The 22,451-nt window shown below is 39.9% G+C and overlaps 1 protein-coding gene across 3 annotated transcripts in view; it reads right to left on the bottom strand.

Annotated features, from left to right (window-relative positions):
• Positions 1–22,451, bottom strand: part of LOC124857370 (inter-alpha-trypsin inhibitor heavy chain H3-like) — a 31,214-nt gene continuing 8,763 nt past the window's right edge. The window contains exons 3-21 of one of the 3 annotated variants that reach the window (XM_047348596.1): positions 22,279–22,383; positions 21,985–22,147; positions 21,782–21,892; positions 21,564–21,692; positions 19,916–20,032; positions 19,644–19,812; positions 19,458–19,568; positions 18,963–19,144; positions 18,525–18,704; positions 18,331–18,446; positions 13,852–14,066; positions 11,790–11,837; positions 9,066–9,131; positions 8,763–8,870; positions 6,603–6,771; positions 2,392–2,540; positions 2,133–2,217; positions 854–2,053; positions 1–293 (exon numbers count right to left, since the gene is read on the bottom strand). In XM_047348596.1, coding sequence (XP_047204552.1) covers positions 1,939–2,053; positions 2,133–2,217; positions 2,392–2,540; positions 6,603–6,771; positions 8,763–8,870; positions 9,066–9,131; positions 11,790–11,837; positions 13,852–14,066; positions 18,331–18,446; positions 18,525–18,704; positions 18,963–19,144; positions 19,458–19,568; positions 19,644–19,812; positions 19,916–20,032; positions 21,564–21,692; positions 21,782–21,892; positions 21,985–22,147; positions 22,279–22,383 — 2,338 coding nt within the window. In that variant the 3' untranslated portion in view covers positions 1–293; positions 854–1,938. Of the gene's footprint in view, positions 294–853; positions 2,054–2,132; positions 2,218–2,391; positions 2,541–6,602; positions 6,772–8,762; positions 8,871–9,065; positions 9,132–11,789; positions 11,838–13,851; positions 14,067–18,330; positions 18,447–18,524; positions 18,705–18,962; positions 19,145–19,457; positions 19,569–19,643; positions 19,813–19,915; positions 20,033–21,563; positions 21,693–21,781; positions 21,893–21,984; positions 22,148–22,278; positions 22,384–22,451 lie in introns of those variants that run through there. The other 2 variants (XM_047348597.1, XM_047348598.1) reach the window with 2 other exon arrangements.

Genomic DNA, 22,451 nt, shown 5'->3' on the forward strand with positions numbered 1-22,451 from the left:
CAGCTTTTAGATGCCTGTACAGGGAGAAGCTCGTCCGAATACTTCTGAAACTTCTTCCCAGAACAGCAGTTTTATTCAGAAGCAAGGCGTGTACATTACAAATAAAAAACATACAAATGTATGTCTGATTTCTTATCCGGAGCTGTCTGGCGCTGTGACATTCAGCTGCCTTTTCAGCACTTCCTGTTTTTCCACTTTTGACCTTTATCTACAGACATATACACAAATAACTTCTTGTCGTAGGACAGAAGTCTTACATCCAGAAATATCTTCTGTTACTGGCCAGATGATATCTAAGTCAAACACACACAGAGAGAGGCCTGTTAGCAGGCCTCCAAGTTACACAATACATTTTATTTCACACATTATTAAACATACTTGAGCATAGCAATACAGATCCTATAAGCATAGCATGAATATTTTCCAACAGAAGCTAACATAGGAGAAATATGATCTCTCTTTTTAATTTTCATCAGAACTCTTGCTGCAGCATTCTGAATCAGCTGAAGGCTTTTAACTGCATTTTGTGGACATCCTGATAGTAGAGAATTACAGTAGTCCAGCCTTGAAGTAACAAATGCATGGACTAGTTTTTCAGCGTCACTCCTGGACAGGATATTTCTAATTTGGGCTTTTATTAGAAATAAAAATAAATCATAAACTTTTAAGTTAACAGTAAATATATTTTTATAGTAGTTTGATACTTAAAAGAGTTGATTAAGTTGGCTTAAATGTCTCGAGGTAATCGGTTACCACATAAGTTTTGAGCTCTGTTAACTTATTCGGGTTTACAGTGCATACAAATACCTTCGGTTTGACTTTTCACAAACTTTGTACAGCTTTCTTTAATTACCCTGAAAATTCTTTAGCTGAACTCTCACAGTAAGCCACAACAACGTCATACCCCATGTTATCCATGTTTCTGTGTGTTTTTGAGAGAGATAAAATTGTTTAAAAGTTAAAACAAAAAACACAACAAATCCCATCTGCGCCTGCAGGATGGTAGTAAGACGACTAATGTGTGAAACACTGAAATGCAATGGAAGGAAAAATAAATTCCACTGTTCTTATTGGCTGTCTAATGCACACATATAGTCACACAATTCCTAAATCTCATCTCTGATTGGCTGATCAGGCCAGATGACATCATCTTCCTCAGAGAGTGCAGCTGTGCTCCTAAACTCTGATAGAAACAAGGAAAAAGACCTGAAAACAAATCAATCAAGATGCCAATCGGAGCCAGGTTCAATATGGTTGTGCAATCATATTTGTGCAGCGTATGCCTTGTACTGTTGTCTGTTTTTCTTTCAGCCAAGTTTCCACTTGTTTCTCTCCCACGCCTCGGTGTACTTAACATCACTCAGGGATTTTTTTCTCAGAGCTTCTTTTTTCATGTTCAGTTTGATTCTGGTGTTGTCCAATGTGGGGAAACTATCAAATGACTGGAGACACACAGAAATCTTTTTAAGTAGTGTTAGTTTATTTTTGTTATGTTTTCTTAATAATTTCTTTGCTTAGTTCGATCATTAGAAACTAGACCATTGTGACTGTGAATAAATATGATCCTTAATTATTTCTAATAAATTTGGTTGTAAATGAATCCTTTTTTTGATTATTGTAAAAATCTCATTAGTCCTTCTATATGTGATCATTTATATCCTCCTTTAGACTGATTGTTCAATATGTACGAGACTGATTAATTTTTAATAATGAGGATAAATCTTTGAAACAGTAATGTAACTTAAGTAGCCATGAATTGTGCAATATTCTTTGAGATTTGGAAGGTAAAACCAATCCTACTTGCGAAATGTATCCTAGAAGTACAGACATTAGCCCTTTTAACCATTAAAGATAGTAACTGCATATGTTGTTTCAGTTGTTGTTCAGGATTAATTCAAAATTTTTGCTTTTTTCTGAATTATTCAACATGGCTTTCAGTTAAAGTTGAACAACAAGGAAATCATTCCAAGGTCTTGGCAGGGCAAAGTCAGCTGAAGTAAACCAACAGTCCATTTTAATGGGACTGCTGATCCCATAGTCAACAGCAGTGGATCTGCAAAACAAAAAGAAAAGTCTTTAAACTGCTTACTTTGTCTGCTGCAAAACAGTGTTAATCAAAAGATAAAATGCACCTTTGAACATCAGTCTCTCTGTTTGCCAACTTCACTGTTGTGCGGACGTTTTGATGAACCTCTTCATATTGTACTCGATTTAAAGCTGCACACAAAGTCCAACAGAAAAATAAAACGCAAAATACAGATAAACACTAAACATTTGCAAGACAATATGTACCCTGGCAAACGGTGTGACTTACGCCACGCTGCCTAATGGTTACATAAGCGAATGCAAAAAAACTTCAGTAATGTAAACAAAAACAGATTTGACACTGACCTAAAAGTCCTTCGGTGTCGCCAGCAGGCGGAGACCGCCTTAAAACAGGCCAAAGGAATTTCTTTCCATCCTTCTTATGAACTAAGATGGCCAGATGCACATCTGTATCTGTAAATTCTGTTTCCTTGTTACGTCTGATCACCGTAAATCTAGAAAGATAGACACCACCTGGAAATAAGTTTTGTCTTAAAACTCTTTAACAACCTTTATATCATTGTAAATAATGTTAATGATCTTAAGCATTTGCATTCTTGCTCGGGTGTTGATGTTTTAGTGGTGAAAAATTAGGTTATATGAGATCACAGCTACATGGACCAGTAAAAACATTAAATAGCAACATGTTAATTACAACAAACGTACAGTAAGCAGAGACAAATGTTGTCTTTCACATAATAAAGAAGAGTTGCAAAAGAGTTATGATGTGAGGACCTTGAGTTCAATCACTTTTGGTTTTGTAATTTGAGTAGTGGTGGAACAAAATTAAAAAATATTGGTTATTAATTAGAGGCTTTGTAATTAATTCACTTTTATGTTTTTGCTTTTTACATTTATATCAAACAATATTTGGTACAATTAGCAAAGTGTTTCAATTCTGATAAACGCTTATTAGTAACTGAATCAATAAATAGACTGATAAAATAGGTTTTATGATGATGAACAGCAATTTCTAACCATATAAGATTTTGGAGTGGACCCAGCCGGACTCCTGGATTGAATGTGAAAGAGAACGTTTGGAGGGAGATAAAGATTAGGGTAAAGGCAAGGATGCCCTCAAATTTTCAGATTTTGTAGGACAAAAGGTTAAATTTCTTTTGACTGGAGCATTTACTTTCGTCCTTATGGTTGATAGGTCCCCTACTTGGCCTGTTGCGAACTGCAGACAAGATTCCTTATGGCTTTCTTTCAACAAGTCAAACATTTTGTTACTCTTTCATAAAGGCCATATTTCTGGAGTGCATGACTAATAGCTGTCCTGTAAACAGATGCTCCCAAGCTGCAGATATCTGCAGTTCCTCCAGAGGTTTGCAATGGTGCCATACTCTTTCTATTTTTAGATGAACAGTGCCCTTAAGAATCTTACCCCGCTATAAATCTCTCCACAACCTTACCAAAACTGACATGTTTCTTGGTCTTCATTATGTTTCTTAAGAAACCTTTACAGAACAGCTGGATTTATTTAGAAATTACGTTACACAGAGGCGTATTCTGTTTACTAATTAGGTGGCTTATTTAGGGCAATTGGTGGCACTAGGTTTTAAAAGAGTAAAAGCGAAAGAGGAAAAAGGGGCTGAATACATACACACACCACACTATTTAATTTGAAAACAAAAAAAAAAGAAAACCGTGTATCAATTTATTTTCACTTCACAGTTGCTTGGTACTCTGTGTTGGTCCATAACTCGTACTCGTCGTCTTCCGCTTTATCCGGGACCGGGTCGCGGGGGCAGCAGACTCAACAGAGACGCCCAGACGTCTGTCGATCTCCTGCTCCATTCTTCCCTCACTCGTGAACAAGACCCTGAGATACTTAAACTCTTCCACTTGAGGCAGGAACTCCCCTCCAACCTGAAGAGGACAAGCCACCCTTTTCCGGTCGAGTACCATGGCCTCGGACATGGAGGAGCTGATCCTCATCCCAGCCGCTTCACACTCGGCTGCAAACCGCCACAGCGCATGCTGTAGGTCTTGGCTAGAGGGGGCCAGCAGGACCACGTCATCTGCAAAAAGAAGAGACGAAATCCACTGGTCCCCAAACCCGACCCCCTCCGGTCCTTGGCTGCGTCTAAAAATCCTGTCCATAAAAGTTATGAACAGGACCGGTGACAAAGGGCAGCCCTGCCGGAGTCCAACATGCACTGGGAACAAGTCCGACTTAGTGCCGGCAATGCGGACCAAACTCCTGCTCCGCTCGTACAGGGACCGGATGGCCCCTAGTAAAGGGCCCCCGATTCCATACTCCGGGAGCACCCCCCACAGGGCATCACGAGGGACACAGTCGAATGCCTTCTCCAGGTCCACAAAACACATGTGAACCGGTTGGGCAAACTCCCATGAACCCTCGAGCACCCTGTAGAGGGTGTAGAGCTGGTCCAGTGACGAAAACCACACTGCTCCTCCTGAAGCCGAGGTTCGACTATCGGTCGGACTCTCCTCTCCAATACCCTGGCGTAGGCCTTACCAGGGAGGCTGAGGAATGTGATCCCCCTGTAGTTGGAACACACCCTCCGGTCCCCCTTCTTATGAAGGGGGACCACCACCCCAGTCTGCCAGTCCAGAGGCACTGTCCCCGACCGCCACGCAATGTTGAAGAGGCGTGTCAACCATGACAGCCCTACAACATCCAGAGACTTGAGGTACTCAGGGCGGATCTCATCCACCCCCGAAGCCTTGCCACCGCGGAGCTTTTTAACCACCTCGGTGACTTCAGCCTGGGTGATGAAAGAGTCCGACCCCGAGTCCCCAGCCTCTGTTTCCACCACAGAATGCGCAATGGCAGGATTGAGGAGATCCTCGAAGTACTCCTTCCACCGCCCGATAATGTCCTCAGTCGAGGTCAGCAGTCTCCCGCCCCCACTATAAACAGTGTTGGCGAAGCACTGCTTCCCCCTCCTGAAGCGACAGACGGTTTGCCAGAATCGCTTCGAGGCCAACCGGTAGTCCTTCTCCGTGGCCTCACCAAACTCCTCCCAGGCCCGTGTTTTTGCCTCTGCCACAGCCCGGGCCGCAGCACGCTTGGCCTCACGGTACCCGTCAGATGCCTCAGGAGTCCCACAAGCCAACCACAGCCGATAGGACTCCTTCTTCAGCTTAACAGCATCCCTTACTGCCGGTGTCCACCACCGGGTTCTGGGATTGCCGCCGCGACAGGCACCGCAGGCCTTACGGCAACAGCAATGGGCAGCAGCATCGACAATAAATGCGGAGAACATGGTCCACTCGGACTCTATGTCTCCAACATCCCCCGGGATCTGGTCGAAGCTCTCCCGGAGGTGGGAGTTGAATACATCCCTGGCCGAGGGCTCCGCCAGACGTTCCCAGCAGACCCTCACTATGCGCTTGGGCCTGCCAAGTCTGACTGGCTTTCTCCTCCTCCAGCGGATCCAACTCACCACCAGGTGATGATCAGTGGACAGCTCAGCCCCTCTCTTCACCCGAGTTTTCAAAACATGCGGCCGAAGATCTGATGATACGACAACAAAGTCGATCATCGACCTCCTGCCTAGGGTGTCCTGGTGCCAAATCCACTGATGGACACCCTTATGTTTGAACATGGTGTTCGTTATGGACAATCCGTGACTAGCACAGAAGTCCAATAACAAAACACCACTCGGATTCAGATCGGGGAGGCCATTCCTCCCGATCACGCCTCTCCAGGTGTCACTGTCGTTCCCCACGTGGGCGTTGAAGTCCCCCAGCAGAATAATGGAGTCCCCGGGAGGGACACTATCCAGCGCCCCCGACAGGGACGCCAAGAAGGCCGGGTACTCTGCACTGCCACTCGGCCCGTAGGCTGAAATGATAGTCAGAGACCTGCTGCAAAACCCGAAGGCGCAGGGATACGACCCTCTCATCCACTGGGGTAAACCCCAACACGAGACGGCTGAGCTGGGGGGCAACAAGCAAACCCACACCAGCCCGCCGCCTCTCCCCGTAGGCCACTCCAGAGTAGAACAGAGTCCAACCCCTCTCAAGGAGATGGGTTCCAGAGCCCACGCTGTGCGTGGAGGCAAGCCCGACTATTTCTAGTCGATATCTCTCGACCTCCCGCACAAGCTCAGGCTCCTTCCCCCCCAGCGAGGTGACATTCCACGTCCCTAGAGCCAGCCTAAGCATCCGGGGATCGGGCCGCTGAGGTCTCCACCTTCGTCCGCCTCCCAATCCTCTTTGCACCGGTCCCTCACGGTTCCCCCTGCAGGTGGTGGGCCCACTGGGGGCCCATTGGTCCATCACATAAAGTCCAAATAAAATACCTTGAAGTTTGTGGCTGTAATGTAATGTGTGCACTTGTGAACCTTTGCAAGGCACTTTAGATGTAAATAGACAAACCTTAAATGCAGCTATATTTCAGTTAAAGCCATTTCCTTAAAATTAGCTGACAAACTTTGCTTATTACATAAATGTGCTGTAACTTTGGGTCAGTTTTGTTAACTACACTTCACATAAGAATGCTGTCCTGTTGGACAGCAATGAACTTTTAAGTTCAAAGTCACCTTTCAGTTGTGATGGGATCCCGTGTTGTGTAGCGGATTGTAGTTTGTCTCTGTCGAAGACTGATTCCCTCTGTGTCAACCTCAATGTCGTAGTCAGTGCCGACATGGATGACGATCTTTTTGAAGCCACCGTTTATTATTGAGTCCAACACACCATTTATATAAAGCTCTAAAGGCATGACAGACAGATCATCTCTACATCACTACTCAACTGGGAAAATCAAAACATGAGACATGAGAGTTGCAGGTTAGCCGACTATACTGAGAGGAAAATCTGAATTTTCTGTATCTTCACGGTGTATCTTTTTGGCTACATTCATACTGCAGGTCTTTATGCTCAATTCTAAATTTGCCCCCAGTAATAAATTAAAAAACCTTGGTTTTATTTTCATCGAGGACATGTAATTTAAATCATGTACTAAACGAGTTTCTAGGATTTCCTTCTTTCACCTCTGGAACATTGCCTAAATTGGAAATATCATGTCTAGACGTGATGCTGAAAAATTAGCCCATGTATTTGTTACTTCCAGGCTGGACTATTGTAATTCCTTACTATCAGGATGTCCACAAAATGCAGTTCAAAGCCTTCAGCTGATCCAAAACGCTGCATCAAGAGATGAAAATTAAACAGAGAGATCAAATTTCTCCTATTTTAGCTTCTCTTTTATGGCTCCCTGTCAAATCCAGAATTTAATTTATAATTCTCCTTCTCACATATAAAGCCCTCAATGATCTAGCTCCATCATACAATATAATATAATATAATATAATATAATATAATATAATATAATATAGGACTGCAGGTTTACTGGTGGTTCCTAGAGTCTGTAGAACTAGAATGGGAGGCAGATCCTTTAGTTTTTAAGCTCCTCTCCTGTGGAACCAGCTCCCAGTTTTAGTCCGTGAGGCAGACACCCTGTTTAGTCTAGGCTTATAACTTTCCTTTATTGATAAAGCTTATAGTGGCTTAGGTTATCCTGAGCTATCTCTGTAGTTATGCTGCTATAGGCTTAGGATGCTGGAGGACATAATGACCACTTTCCCTCACTCTGCTACATTCTCTTACTACTCTCCAATTTTGCGTTATTTGCTTTTATTCCATTAGCAACCCACGTTGAAGGACCCCGCATAGCTTCTTCTTTATTGTTTTCAATGATGTGGTGCATTACCATCACCAACTGGCTTGGAGTGTTGACTAGAATGTCGCTGACCCGCATAGCTTCCAGTCATACCTTCAAAAGTGAGACGTGGCAGGCGGAAAGGAATAAAATGACTATATCTACACAGTAAATTAGAAAATGCTTTGCGGTCCGGACAAAACGATTTCAGGGTCCGGATTTCGACCAGAGTCCGGGATTTGGGGACCACTGCTAGACTGAAAATGTGCTCAGAGTTTATCTGCTTAGCTGTGTTTCTCCTAGAGCCACTGGAGAAGCTACTCCTGCCTTTAACGTTTTACTTTTCTTTTAGAAAGTACTCCTGGATCAGTGCTTCTGTGTTCTTTTTGTGTCTCTGCTCTGTTCTCTCAAACCCCCAGTCGGTTGTGGCAGATGGCCGCTCACACTGAGCCTGGTTCTGCTGGAGGTTTCTTCTTGTTAAAAGGGAGTTTTTCCTCTCCACTGTCGTTACATGCATGCTCAGTATGAGGGATTGCTGCAAAGTCAACGCCAGTGACTGTCCACTGTCTCTACATGCTCATCCAGGAGGAGTGAATGCTGCAAGTCATTGACTCGATGCAATCTGCTGGGTTTACTTATATAGGAAACTTTTTAACCAATCTGAATATTAAACTGAATTTGACTGCACTGTGTGATGACTTGGATCAATTGGAATGTATGTACCTGAGTTGGAATTCACATGATTCCACTGAATTTACTTTGTAAAGTGCCTTGAGATGACGTGTTCTGAATTGGCGCTATATAAATAAACTGAATTGAAATTTTATTGATTTCAATTCAGTTTTGAAGAAGCACCAAATGACATCTCAAATACCACATTCTTGAAATGGTACACAGAGCATGAAATGGAAAGCTTAATCAACAAAATACTTCCAAACCACTTTTTTTGGATTGGTCTATCCAGGTAAAGAAAGTCTAGTTTTATCAAACCTTTTTTTCCTATACCCCCCCAAATGAAAAATCCACAAGTAATGATACCAACCTGTGCTGGGATGGTGAAGAAGTTTAAGAATTACAGCTCCAATAACATCAAAACAAAGTGGATAGGTGTCATTCTCAGCTTTCATCAAAAATCTGTGGAAAACAGGAGCTATAAAGAAAATGAAAGTTTATGTTAAACAACAGATATAAAAATAAAGAGCAATAACTGCCATCATGCATTTTTCTTAGGCATGGTGCAATATTAGGTGAGGATTCAAGATAATGTTTAATTTTTATGACTAAAGTAAGTTAAGAAAAGGAAAATAATGTCAGAATGATTGTAAACAAACTTGCAATGCTTTACCAGGTGTTGTAGTCAAATAGGTAGACTCTGTTTCAAAATAAGATTTCATCCGAACAGGGAGAAAACCTGTAAACAAAACGTTCATAACGTTGTTAAGGTGTTCATCTAACAAAGCCTCAGTGTCAAGGAAACAATTTTATTTAAAGAATATTTTATGGAAAATTATCATATGAACCTCTGTTAAAGTAAAATGTTTACAAACAAATAAACAGTTATTTTTATGGTTGACTTCAATGGGGAGAGACAGAGAATTAATAAAAAATCCCCCAGAAATGGATTACATTAAAATATGTATTAAAATACAGTAATTATTTGATCCGTAAACCAAACGTGACCTAGAACTTGGTGAAAAAACCTTAGCTGACAAGCACACCATTGAACATTTTATTGTTGTTGGTCATCAGGTTTGCACATATTTCACGAGGGATTTTGGTCCACAACTCTTCAAAAGCTGTGTAATTATTTTAGGTTTTTGATGCTACTGTTTTGCAAGTCAAAGCTTCAGCTCCCTCCATGGACGTTCTGATAAACTGATATGTTATTGATTGATGGGCTGATCCTTGCGCCACATGGGGACATTACCAATCTGCGGATGCCAGAATTCTGGGTTTGTTTGCAGGGGATTAAAGTCTAATTTCAGTCCATGATGTAGAATTCAACTCTTAACTTTTATGTAATGTTATTTTCCCCATTATAAAAAGGAATATATCAAAATTAAAACATAGGATTTGTTTGGTAAAAGGACAAAACACAAAAATATATACTGTATTTTCAGAAATGTTATCTAATGGCTATAACATCTTTATTTACAAATGAATGATATTTTGTCCCCAAACACGCTAGATGAACCTTTCACACACATTTGACTGCTTTAACCAAGGCCCTTCAAAATGCAAGTGCTGGAGTTTTTAGCTTTAGCCTAAGCAATCTCTCATCTTAAATGTGAAACATCTTTAGCCTGTAGATAGTATGTCATCAAAAATGATTGTTTACATTGTCTCTCTCTCTCTTGCTTGAAGACTGTAGTTAAAAAACTGATTGATTTCTGTTTCTATTGACACATCTACATGATGTTTTATTTATGACCTCTGTACATACGGCACCAGTAGAAAAGTAAAGACTCTTGATATCTTCGTCTTCTGTGGGTTTTCAACTGATCGGCTCCCACTATGCTGCAATAATTTCAACTGATTTCTGTCATACCGCACATGAGCAGTATGACCTTCCCCATAAGAAAGATTTAGTTTTTCCGGACTACATAAAAACAGAGAAAGGGATGTTTTCAAAGTGTTACGCTCTGGAACCTATTTTTAAATCATGCCATTTTCAGAGAAAACATGCGGCGTCATGTAAATGAACAATAAAAACAAAACTTTTATGTTTTCACCAAAAACATTGTTGTGTTAACAAGGCCTTAGGTTGGTCTTTTGAAATACCAGGCACAATATTTTCTCCCTTCTAGTTTTATTTTAAGGATAATAGTGTGTTCAGACCAAACACAATTCCAGTGGATTTTTCGCCTCATTTGCGTGCTGTCGCTCCCCTGACATTTCGCCAGTAATTCGCATGGTCAACTCGCTTCATCGCGTCATCAAATAGGAGGAGCTTCTATCTGATGCGTGCCGGTTTCAACTCAACATTGAGCGAGTGATGGTGCTTTATTTATGGGAAGCCGAACAACGCCGCCGGCGTCGACGTCCCTGGGTTCACCAGATTCTCCAGAGATGGAACCAGTTTGGAAAGTACCACCACCTACTCCAGGAGCTGTGTCTGGATGATGGTTGCTTTCAGCAGTACTTCCATCTATCCAGAACCCAGTTTGAGGACCTGCTGTCCCGCGTTTGGGGACGAATCAGCCTCAACAGGCGCATGAAACATCAACAATTCAAACAGAGCTTTGATCAAATGATTTTCTTGTATGCAGCAAGGTTTGCTGTTGAGAGGGACACCTTAAAAATGTAAGCACTAGTTTGATTGCATTAGCTGCAGAGGAATGTGAACTATTAAAACACAAACAGCTGAAACCACTGACATTAAATCAGACTAAACCTTTCCTGTTGTAGGTCAGTTACAATTTCCAAAATGGGATCACTGGTAAATTAGTTTAGTGGAATCAGCATAAAATAAATAAAAATGTTCTCTTACACTGTAACTCAGTGGCATTTCAATATAAGGGTATGTTGCTTTTTTTCTTTTTATAACCTTCAATATACCAATAACAGCTACAGTAACTCAGTCAAAAACTGCTATGTTGTATAAAATACTACACACTTTATAAAATGTGTTCTATCATGTTTTACAATATTTGAGTGATCAGTTTTTCTGTGCAAGGCTGTTTATATTTTCTTTACTTCAAAGTTTCTGTGAATCTGTATAAATGAAAATGTCTATATCTCATACAAAGTCATTTTGTATATAAAAAAAAAAACTATACATAAACAATTATAGAATTTACCTCACTTGTACAATGTACCATTTTTATTTTTTGTATTGTGTATCTTAGTGATTTATCTTTGACTGTCACTTTGCTGCTGGGACAAACAAGGATTATTCTATTAATTTCTATTCTGTATACTCCTGTTGTTATGTCCAGTCTTGCACTAAAACAAACTAAATAATCCGAGTGGCACACTTTCAATTTGTAACAATAAATTGTTTAAACCAGCCAAGTCTCCTCTTCTCTTATTTTGCCTTATTGGGACAAAAAAGAGAAGAGGAGTTTACCTAGGATTCTTGGAGTGAGTTGTGGCAATGATGGTGGACCACGCTGATCTAAGAAGGAGAAAGAAAAGAAGTCTTAACGTTTAGGTACTACTTGTCACAATATAACATAGTATAAAGCAAATATTGACTCTACAAAAATGTACTGACTAAAAATCATGTTAGTGACCAAAATCTCTGTTCTCCCTACAATCTTCTTAAATGTTTTGATCTTGTTTAAAACAGGAAAAATGCTAAAATGGTAAACGTAAAAAGCAATTTTTGAGCTATCAGGGAAAAAAAGAAATCCAGAAAATGCCATTATTGGTAAAAATCAATAGTAAAAACGTTTCAGTCACAACATCAAACATAAAAAAATTATTCAACAAGAATAATTTTATTGCAAAAAGAAAATTATTTTCTCAACTAGATAAACCATAAGACATGCTACTATTTAGAGCTGAAAGGTGTGTCATTTCCAGAGCATTTCATCACTTAATTAGTCTGACATTCCTTAGCACAGAGTTACTATATTTGGATGTTTCATATCATTGACCCAAACACGTTTGTTTACTTATCTTTGGTTGTGTTGATAAAAATAAAACCTCTATAATTATCCTTCTTGTTTGTATTGGTATAAATATGTGTATTTGTTATATATTAGTTACTGTTTATTTTTTTTTTTTTTCTATAACTCACCTGCATATCCAGTATAGTTACTATCCACTTTGTTTTATTGTGTTTTTTCAGGTTGGCCAAGAGCTTCCAGTTTAAACCAGACATTTACATATGTATAAAAAGATACAAAACCTTTTTTTCTCACTGTCTGACATTAGATCAGACTAAGCCTATACTGGGTTCTGGCTTTCTGGCGGAATCAGCGAACGCACCTCCTTCTACCAGTGATCACCAGTGAATGCAGCATTAAACAATCTTTACAGGGTGCCCTGCTCATAAAATGTTTGGATTTACTTGTTTATACGTGTAGTTTAATGAACCACTGTTCTCTATAAATTATCGGCGTTTGCACTGTCGGCCTGATAACATCTATACCATGGTGAGAAGGGTGTGCCCTGTAATCTGTATAAGACAGAGTTTATCATGCACTGCAGAGGGCTGCAACAAATTTGGATGGAGCTGAGCTGAAGTAATTTGTTTAACCTTCTGTCTAATGCAAGTCCAATAGTGTCAATCAGTTATGTTTCTGGGTTTATGTTTGCTTTGAGATGGATGCAAACCGTCTATATGTACAGTGGCTTGTAAAAATATTTATAACCCTTGAGTGTTTCTTTAAACCTTGTATACATCTATCTCTCATGCTAACTTCAGCTAGTTGCATTCCACTTGTGAAAGACCCACTGTTTACATATTTGCAGAGGTTTTGCACTCTTGGCACGTGAAGCAAGGTGTGTGATGTTATAGATTTATATTGTTCTTAATTTTACATGTGAGGAACATTGCATGTTATTCTTTACAAAAGTGTCTGGTTTTATTACTTGGAGTGCAACCATGGCACACATTATCTGGTTTATGCACCTTTATTTTGCATTTTATGACAATGTAAAGATACGGAATGTATGATAATGTTAATGCATTCAGTTATGTTTAGAACCCTATTTATCAAACACTGTATGAGTATCCATTTATGTTTATTTTATAGTTTTCACAGTGCTGGAAAATGTTCTGGAGATGCAGGAATTATTCTGGATGCTCTGAAAATGAGAAATAAATATCTGCACCCGTCAGACTGTCTTTAGAGATTTTTTTTATGTTAAGGCCTGCTACATGTAGGCTTTGAAACTTTAAAGGCTCATTTCAAGTCAGTCTGAAATATAAATTTGTAAAAACAAAATAATAGACAAATGGTCTATGATGCATTTTTTGTAGTTACTTTTATATATCTATAGTGCAACATAACAGCATTTTTCAAAGTCAGTCTCTGGTTTTGAATTTGGTGTGCCACCCCAAGATATTCAATGGCCACTTGTGCTCCCCACCCTGTGAAAAATATTTGGGTGTGCCACTGGAGATGATTGATATTGATTTTAAAAACTAATGATTCAGCCCTAATATTAATTGTGCTTACTTTGGAAAAAGTAACGTTTTCTAGCCACAGTATTTCTTTGATGACTTCGAAGCCGTGGTGCTTCTCCCTCCTTGGGTTTGTGAAGGACTTCTGTGTTCTCCCCCTCGGGCTTGGTGACCACCATGGATGTGAGTGGAGTCACAAAGCTGTACTTCAAGGACAGCTCCAGAGCCTCTTTATTCACTTTTTCTTTCTCAGGTCCAGATAACAATAGCCTGTATAACAACAACTTATTAATATGTGACCTCTGAAAGAAAAAACTGTGTATGCTAAAGAGATACTTTCTTTATTATACCATAATTGTCATGAATTTGGCCAGTTCCTTTAAATCTGCAGTTGTCCGCACATACTCCAGGCAGACTCAATGGAGACTTGTCCCGCAAAGCTCAATTTTTAAAACTGGATATGCGTATACGGTGTCACACAATAAACTGCTTGGTGGAAAAGAGTCTCCACATCAAACTGTTTTATATGTGACGCAGTGCTCTGAGCAACGGGTCACGAGGAAGAGCAGTGTCACTGCTACTCTCTGCCCCACACTGACAGGTGTAGACCCCAGCTTCGTCCCTAGTGTTGTTCAAGGACCTTTTAATTCCACCTTTTTTTATTTTTGTTATTCTAAAGCTACAAGGCAAATTACCTCTGCCTCCTCGTCCGATGATGCCATGGCAGAAAGTATAGAAAATGTAGGATTTGTCACCAGAAATGTAGGAAATTGGTTTGCTCGACTATGAAACCTTAAGCTAGGTTTATACTTGTAGTATGAATTTTTGTAGAATGATGTTAAAGGTGCAAACATTTCACACACAAATAAATCACTTCTTCATAAACAGAAGGAAGAGAGTAACAAAAGAAAAACAACAAACAAAAAAAGGTAAGAGTGAAATAAATGCAAATTACAAAGTTAGATTGCTTGCATTTAAAGTTTTTACTCTTTATAGCTGTTTTATTGTTGAGAGTACAAAATTGTATCTAGGTACATTTTAAGATGCTTTACAAAGAGGTCACAAAGCAATTTCCTCTTCATTGTTTTAATCTTATGAATCTGAAACTTTGCAAGAAATAGAATCACGTTGATAATAAATAATATTTTTAATAGAGCATGCAGTCATTTGTGGTGTGTGATGTCAAGAGTTTCTTCTCTTTTTTAAGTACATTTCAACTGGTTATGCAGCATACTGCCCCTGTGTTTTCTGAGAATACTGCACCAACGTCTGTGTCAAATATAAATGCCTACAGCGCTTTCAGGCTCGCGCTCCCTCAGTGGAGTCCTGCTTGAGACTATAAGGCCACTATATGGGTGACTATAACTGAGCCTTCAAACGTCTACGGACAACGAGCGCGGAGTCCGCGCTGTTCACAGTACCCCCAACTATGTGGGAGCCTTAACAAATAAAAAAGTCTTGTAAAAACAGTGAGAAATATTTGCATTTGTTTATTAAAACTTCCTATATACCGTCACCGGCCACTTTATTATGTACATCTTGCTAGTACCGGGTTGGACCCACTTTTGCCTTCAGAACTGCCTTAATCCTTTGTGGCATAGATTCAACAAGGTACTGGAAACCTCAGAGAGTTTGGTCCATATTGACATGATAGCATCACACAGATGCTGCAGATTTGTCAGCTGCACATCCATGATGCGAATCTCCCGTTCCGCCACTTCCCAAAGGTGCTCTATTGGATTGAGACCTGGTGACAGTGGAGGCCGTTTGAGTCCATTGAACTCATTGTCATGTTCAAGAAACCAGTCTGAGATAATTCGTGCTTTAAGACATGGCGCGTTATCCTGCTGGAAGTAACCATCAGAAGATGGGTACACTGTGGTCATAAAGGGATGAACATGGTCAGCAACAATACTCAGGTAGGCTGTGGCGTTGACACGATGCTCAATTGGTACTAAGGGGCCCAAAGTGTGCCAAGAAAATATCCCCCACACCATTACACCACCACCACCAGCCTGAACCGTTGATACAAGGCAAGATGGATCCATGCTTTCATGTTGTTGACGCCAAATTCTGACCCTACCATCTGAATGTTGCAGCAGAAATCGAGACTCATCAAACCAGGCAACATTTTTCCAATCTTCTATTGTCCAATTTTGGTGAGCCTGTGTGAATTGTAGCCTCAGTTTCCTGTTCTTAGCTAACAAGAGTTGCACCTGGTGTGGTCTTCTGCTGCTGTAGCCCATCTGCCTCAAGGTTTGATGTATTGTGCGTTCAGAGATGCTCTTCTGCATGCCTTGGTTGTAATGAGTGGTTATTTAAGTTACTGTTGCCTTTTTATCAGTTCGAACCAGTCTGGACATTCTCCTCTGGCATCAACAAGGCATTTGCGCCCACAGAACTGCCGCTCACTGGATATTTTCTCTTTTTTGGACCATTCTCTGTAAACCCTAAAGAAGGTAGTGTGTGAAAATCCCAGTAGATCAACAGTTTCTGAAATACTCAGACCAGCCTGTCTGGCACCAACAACCATGTCATGTTCAAAGTCACTTAAATCAACTTTCTTCCCCATTCTGATGCTCGGTTTGAACTGCAGCAGATCGTCTTGACCATGTCTATATGGCTAAATTCATTGAGTTGCTGCCATGTGATTGGCTGATTAGAAATTTGCATTCACGAGCAGGTGGACCGGTGTACATAATAAAGTGGCGGGTGAGTGTATATACATTATAGTATATCATTCAGTGTACTGTAGTATTTTAAGGTGCATTCACTTTAAATTACATTAAGGTGCTCAAGATCTGCAAATTCAACCGGTCCTGACAAAAATGGCTGGCAAAATTGTTACTTTTTCTGACATTCAAACTGATATTGCAATAAATAATCAATTACAGAAAAACAAACAGAAAATACAGGTCCTTCTCAAAATATTAGCATATTGTGATAAAGTTCATTATTTTCCATAATGTCATGATGAAAATTTAACATTCATATATTTTAGATTCATTGCACACTAATTGAAATATTTCAGGTCTTTTATTGTCTTAATACGGATGATTGTGGCATACAGCTCATGAAAACCCAAAATTCCTATCTCACAAAATTAGCATATTTCATCCGACCAATAAAAGAAAAGGGTTTTTAATACAAAAAACGTCAACCTTCAAATAATCATGTACAGTTATGCACTCAATACTTGGTCAGGAATCCTTTGGCAGAAATGACTGCTTCAATGCGGCGTGGCATGGAGGCAATCAGCCTGTGGCACTGCTGAGGTCTTATGGAGGCCCAGGATGCTTCGATAGCGGCCTTTAGCTCATCCAGAGTGTTGGGTCTTGAGTCTCTCAACGTTCTCTTCACAATATCAAACAGATTCTCTATGGGGTTCAGGTCAGGAGAGTTGGCAGGCCAATTGAGCACAGTGATACCATGGTCAGTAAACCATTTACCAGTGGTTTTGGCACTGTGAGCAGGTGCCAGGTCGTGCTCAAAAATGAAATCTTCATCTCCATAAAGCCTTTCAGCAGATGGAAGCATGAAGTGCTCCAAAATCTCCTGATAGCTAGCTGCATTGACCCTGCCCTTGATAAAACAAAGTGGACCAACACCAGCAGCTGACACGGCACCCCAGACCATCACTGACTGTGGGTACTTGACACTGGACTTCTGGCATTTTGGCATTTCCTTCTCCCCAGTCTTCCTCCAGACTCTGGCACCTTGATTTCCGAATGACATGCAGAATTTGCTTTCATCCGAAAAAAGTACTTTGGATCACTGAGCAACAGTCCAGTGCTGCTTCTCTGTAGCCCAGGTCAGGCGCTTCTGCCGCTGTTTCTGGTTCAAAAGTGGCTTGACCTGGGGAATGCGGCACCTGTAGCCCATTTCCTGCACACGCCTGTGCATGGTGGCTCTGGATGTTTCTACTCCAGACTCAGTCCACTGCTTCCGCAGGTCCCCCAAGGTCTGGAATCGGCCCTTCTCCACAATCTTCCTCAGGGTCCGGTCACCTCTTCTCATTGTGCAGTGTTTTCTGCCACACTTTTTCCTTCCCACAGACTTCCCACTGAGGTGCCTTGATACAGCACTCTGGGAACAGCCTATTCGTTCAGAAATTTCTTTCTGTGTCTTACCCTCTTGCTTGAGGGTGTCAATAGTGGCCTTCTGGACAGCAGTCAGGTCGGCAGTCTTACCCATGATTGGGGTTTTGAGTGATGAATCAGGCTGGGAGTTTTAAAGGCCTCAGGAATCTTTTGCAGGTGTTTAGAGTTAACTCGTTGATTCAGATGATTAGGTTCATAGCTCGTTTAGAGACCCTTTTAATGATATGCTAATTTTGTGAGATAGGAATTTTGGGTTTTCTTGAGCTGTATGCCAAAATCATCCGTATTAAGACAATAAAAGACCTGAAATATTTCAGTTAGTGTGCAATGAATCTAAAATATATGAATGTTAAATTTTCATCATGACATTATGGAAAATAATGAACTTTATCACAATATGCTAATATTTTGAGAAGGACCAGTATACTACTTACTCCTTTCCTAGAAGCTGTTTGACTGTGAGGTGGGCCCAAACCCTCTGAAGAAGTCCTTCAGAGACCGAAGAATCCACAAAGCCATTTGTGTTAGAAAATGTCACTTTTTGTTTACTCTGTCAATTCCAGAAAAAACTGATCAGTATTTACTTACTTCAGTTCTACTTTTAAAAAGTTACAGGAATAAATCTTACTGAAATGGCAACAACTTGTGGAGTGAAGAATTCAACGTTGTTGTCAATGATCTCGCCGGCCACCACAATCTCAGAGCCGTTATAATATTGACTGAAGTTAGTCTGGGTTAGATTGGTTCCGCCCAGATAGATCATTGTGACATCTGTCAGCAGAGGAGTGGCCACTTCATCATAGAAACCCTGTGAATAAATTTTATTGAAAATATGGATGTTTAATCTCTTCAAAATAAAGACAACTATTTATTTTGGCATACAAATTCAGAAAAGGTTTTTCAGTCAGTCAGTCATTTTCCACCGCTTCTTCCATAGTGGGTCGCAGTGAAGCTGATACCTATCTCCTGCAGTCTATGGGCGGGAGGCGGGGTACACCCTGGGCAGGTCGCCAGTCCATCGCAGGGCAGAAAAAGTTAGTAAAAACTAATAATTAGTTGAATTTACCTTCAGCTGTAAATCAGCATCGGAGTCCTGATAAATCCTTCTTGCCACACCATTGTTCTGCAACGACATTTTCTCCAAGAACTCAAAATTAACATCAAACCCAAAACCAAGACAGTAGAGCGGGAATTTTCCTGCAATGGCCTGTTTTACGTTTGACTGTATTTCTTCAAGATTTGTCACTCCTGCAAGAACACAACATATTGACTCAATTTAGCACACCAGAGACAAATACACAACACAGAGTCATATAGTGCAATAAAATTACTTTCAGGGGCAGACAAAGAGGAGTTTTTAGTGTTCCAATATATCGTTGTATGGTATCACTGTTGATTACACTTAATAAACTGAAAAATAAGGAAAGATTACATCCTCTCACTAGCAAGCATCTTTAAGACCCATTCTTTCAGAGTTTATTGTCATTTTGATAATTGCGTCAGTCCCCTATGTTGAAGTAACACAGCCCAAAGGAATGAACATCATGGAAATGTCCTTGACCTGTAGTTGGGTCTCCATCTGTGAGAAGTATTAGAATGGAAGCTGATCCTTCCCTGGGATGTGTGTTCAGCATACGAGCTCCTTCCAACACTGCTGCATTGATGTTTGTAGCTGAAAGAGAAGGAAAGAGTATTTCACTTCCATCCAGGTGCAAAATGTCTAGTTCACTGAATTAAATCATCTCACCTCCTCCTTCTCTGATGTTCAGCACAAACTGTTTGGCCCTCTCCCGATTTAGAGCAGTGGCCTTAACGGATTTTCTTTTCCAGTGAAATATTTCTCTATTAAAACTGATGAGACCAAAGAAGTCATCTTCAGCCAGGTCATTCAAAATATGGATTAAAGCAGTTCGGGTCTGTGAAGAAAGACATTAACATGTGGTGTTTGGGTAAGAAACCATGACAGTCATATTTGTTTAATGTGAAAATATATTCTAACATACTTTTCAAACATTTTACCTGTTTTATTTTTGTACCGTGCATGGAGCCACTTCGATCAATAACAAAGACAACATTCTTTGGTATTCGTGGAAGACTTGAAGGAGCAAAGTGATGGACAAAATATCCATCAGAAGTCTAGGAGCAAATAACAATGATTAATGGAAAATATACTGGATGCAAGGATGCAAATATTAGAGTAAATATTTTAGGTCATGGTAAGAAGACCTCTCCATATTTGCTTCATTTTTAGTTGATAAATAATGACATGATGCAATATGCCATGCTTGCTTTTATGGGGTTTAAGCTTGATTTAAAAACTATACTCTGGCAAGGACCAGATTATTTGTACAATACAATTTAATATATCTGCTATGTTTCATTTATTACACAGTTTTTCAGACCTATAAAATACTTAAATCAGATGTTTCAAGGCTGTACAAGAACCTTGTATTTAGGATGACATAAATATTACCAACAAAGTGAATAAAAAGGACTGAATTCAGTCAATTTTAGAGGGGCCACAGCAGAAATCCCGATTGAATGAACACAGTTATCCAGAGACTGGGATAGGATTGGTCTTTCTAAAATGAATTAATTTTAAAATTTTGTTATAGTTGTTACTAATGATAACTTGCCAAATATTTGCTGTAGGAAACTTGCTTACTTGCTGTACTATCTATTTATTTTACTGCTGGATTTGAAAAAACTGTCTAAGAAGAACCGGTTTGTTGAATTTCTTCCAACTTAAGTGATTTAAGTTGCTAAAGATTAAAAAAAATTAGACAACAATTTGCATGGATTTCTGAGTAAAATTTAGGGGAAAATTAAATATTGCGAAGTAATTTAAAGTAAGTTGACAAATTAATATTAGAACCGTAGCCATAAAATTACGTTTATTCAGTGTGATTAAGCTTGTAGTCAATATATCAAATCATGTTGGTCTCAGACAAACCACCGAGACTTGCATAGATTATTTTTTTCAAACAACTGAGGAATGTCTATATGAATTGCTACCTATTTTTTTAGTTGAGTTAGTACCGTATATTTTTTTAAGATTCTATTTACATATGTTTATCCCAGCATGTGCTGCACTTAGGATCAAGTAAAACATATAGTCTTATCCAAAAATGGAAAATATGTTCAAAACCGAAAAATCAAAAACATCCATGAAAACAAAATCAAAAAAGGGATACACTACAAATGCATGAAAACTACGATGTGATCCAATGTCTCACACGTTCCTCTGAACAGATTTACTTTGACAGAAATTTGAGGCGGTGAAAGAATGATCAGTATTTTGCCCATTTACCAAACAAATTGTTGTCGAAATCTACAACTTCTGCTTAATATTTCATAACTAACTCAAGACAGTTCAACTGAGAGATGATACGTCGCATTTTGATTAGCTGGATGCAAGCAATTGATAATGTACTGTATGATACAAATGCCAACTGCTCATATTTTACACATCTACATGAGTGCAAAATGACATTTGCAAAACGACAAAACAAGCAAAAAATTGGTGTTATGATATGCACAAGTTACTATAGGATGTGGAAAATATACAAGAGATTTTAAAAATTAAATTCTTGCATCAGAGAAAACTGCATACCATCTTTTGCCCTGACTGCTTTCATCATTACATGTGCAATTAGCAGTGCTTTACCTTGATGTCTCCCAGTCCATTGTCTCTGTTGACATCATAAACAATAACCAGATCTCCATTCATACCTTCCTCTCCACAGCTGTCACAGCTTTTCTGTTGATCCACAGTTGGATAGAAATACACGCATGCCTGCCAAGAAAACCAGGTAGTATTTATGTAGTGTTTAGGAGACTTTATGCAGACGTTAGAATGTAGTATGACACCAGAATCAGCCATACCTGTTTGTCTGCATGTGTTTTGGTGATAGCATTAGCCAGGGCTTTAGTGCTCAGTCCTCCCTTCACATCAATGAAACTGATGCCAGCTTTTTCATTAATGTGCACATTAACCTGAATGTGAGAACAATAAAACAAAGAACACAGAAGGTCTTACTACAGGAACTGCCTTTATCCAGAAGTGTTTTAATAGATGATCAGCAAACCTTGAAGTCTTTGACAGGCTTCATGGGTCGAGCATGGATCTGCAGCTCGTATTTGCCATGTGTTCGTTTCAGCAGTTCCTCATAGGTCAGCTCAAAGGTGACCTTTTTGTGGGCTGCCACAGTTACAGAGGTTTTAAATTCCTCCATGGTTCTCCCTACGGAGCTAAGAACAGAGGCATGACCCTTAGATTTATCATAACATGAAGTTATATAAATGGCAAATCACTATAAAATACAACTTAAATTACAGCACATCTGTATAGCACCTGGATGTAAATAAATCAACCCCTTTACCTCACAAGTCCAGCACTTTGGCCACGGGACACAGCCTCAGTGTACTGCTCTTGAGCCTGCTCCTTAGTTTTCACAACTCCATCATAGGCTTGTCCATCCATCATCCTACAGGTGACAATACAGACCATTGTTTCAGAGTAGCCTAAATATTATTTTTATTATGATACCCGTAT

Source organism: Girardinichthys multiradiatus, chromosome 20 (genome assembly GCF_021462225.1).
Source record: "Girardinichthys multiradiatus isolate DD_20200921_A chromosome 20, DD_fGirMul_XY1, whole genome shotgun sequence".
NCBI lineage: Eukaryota > Metazoa > Chordata > Actinopteri > Cyprinodontiformes > Goodeidae > Girardinichthys > Girardinichthys multiradiatus.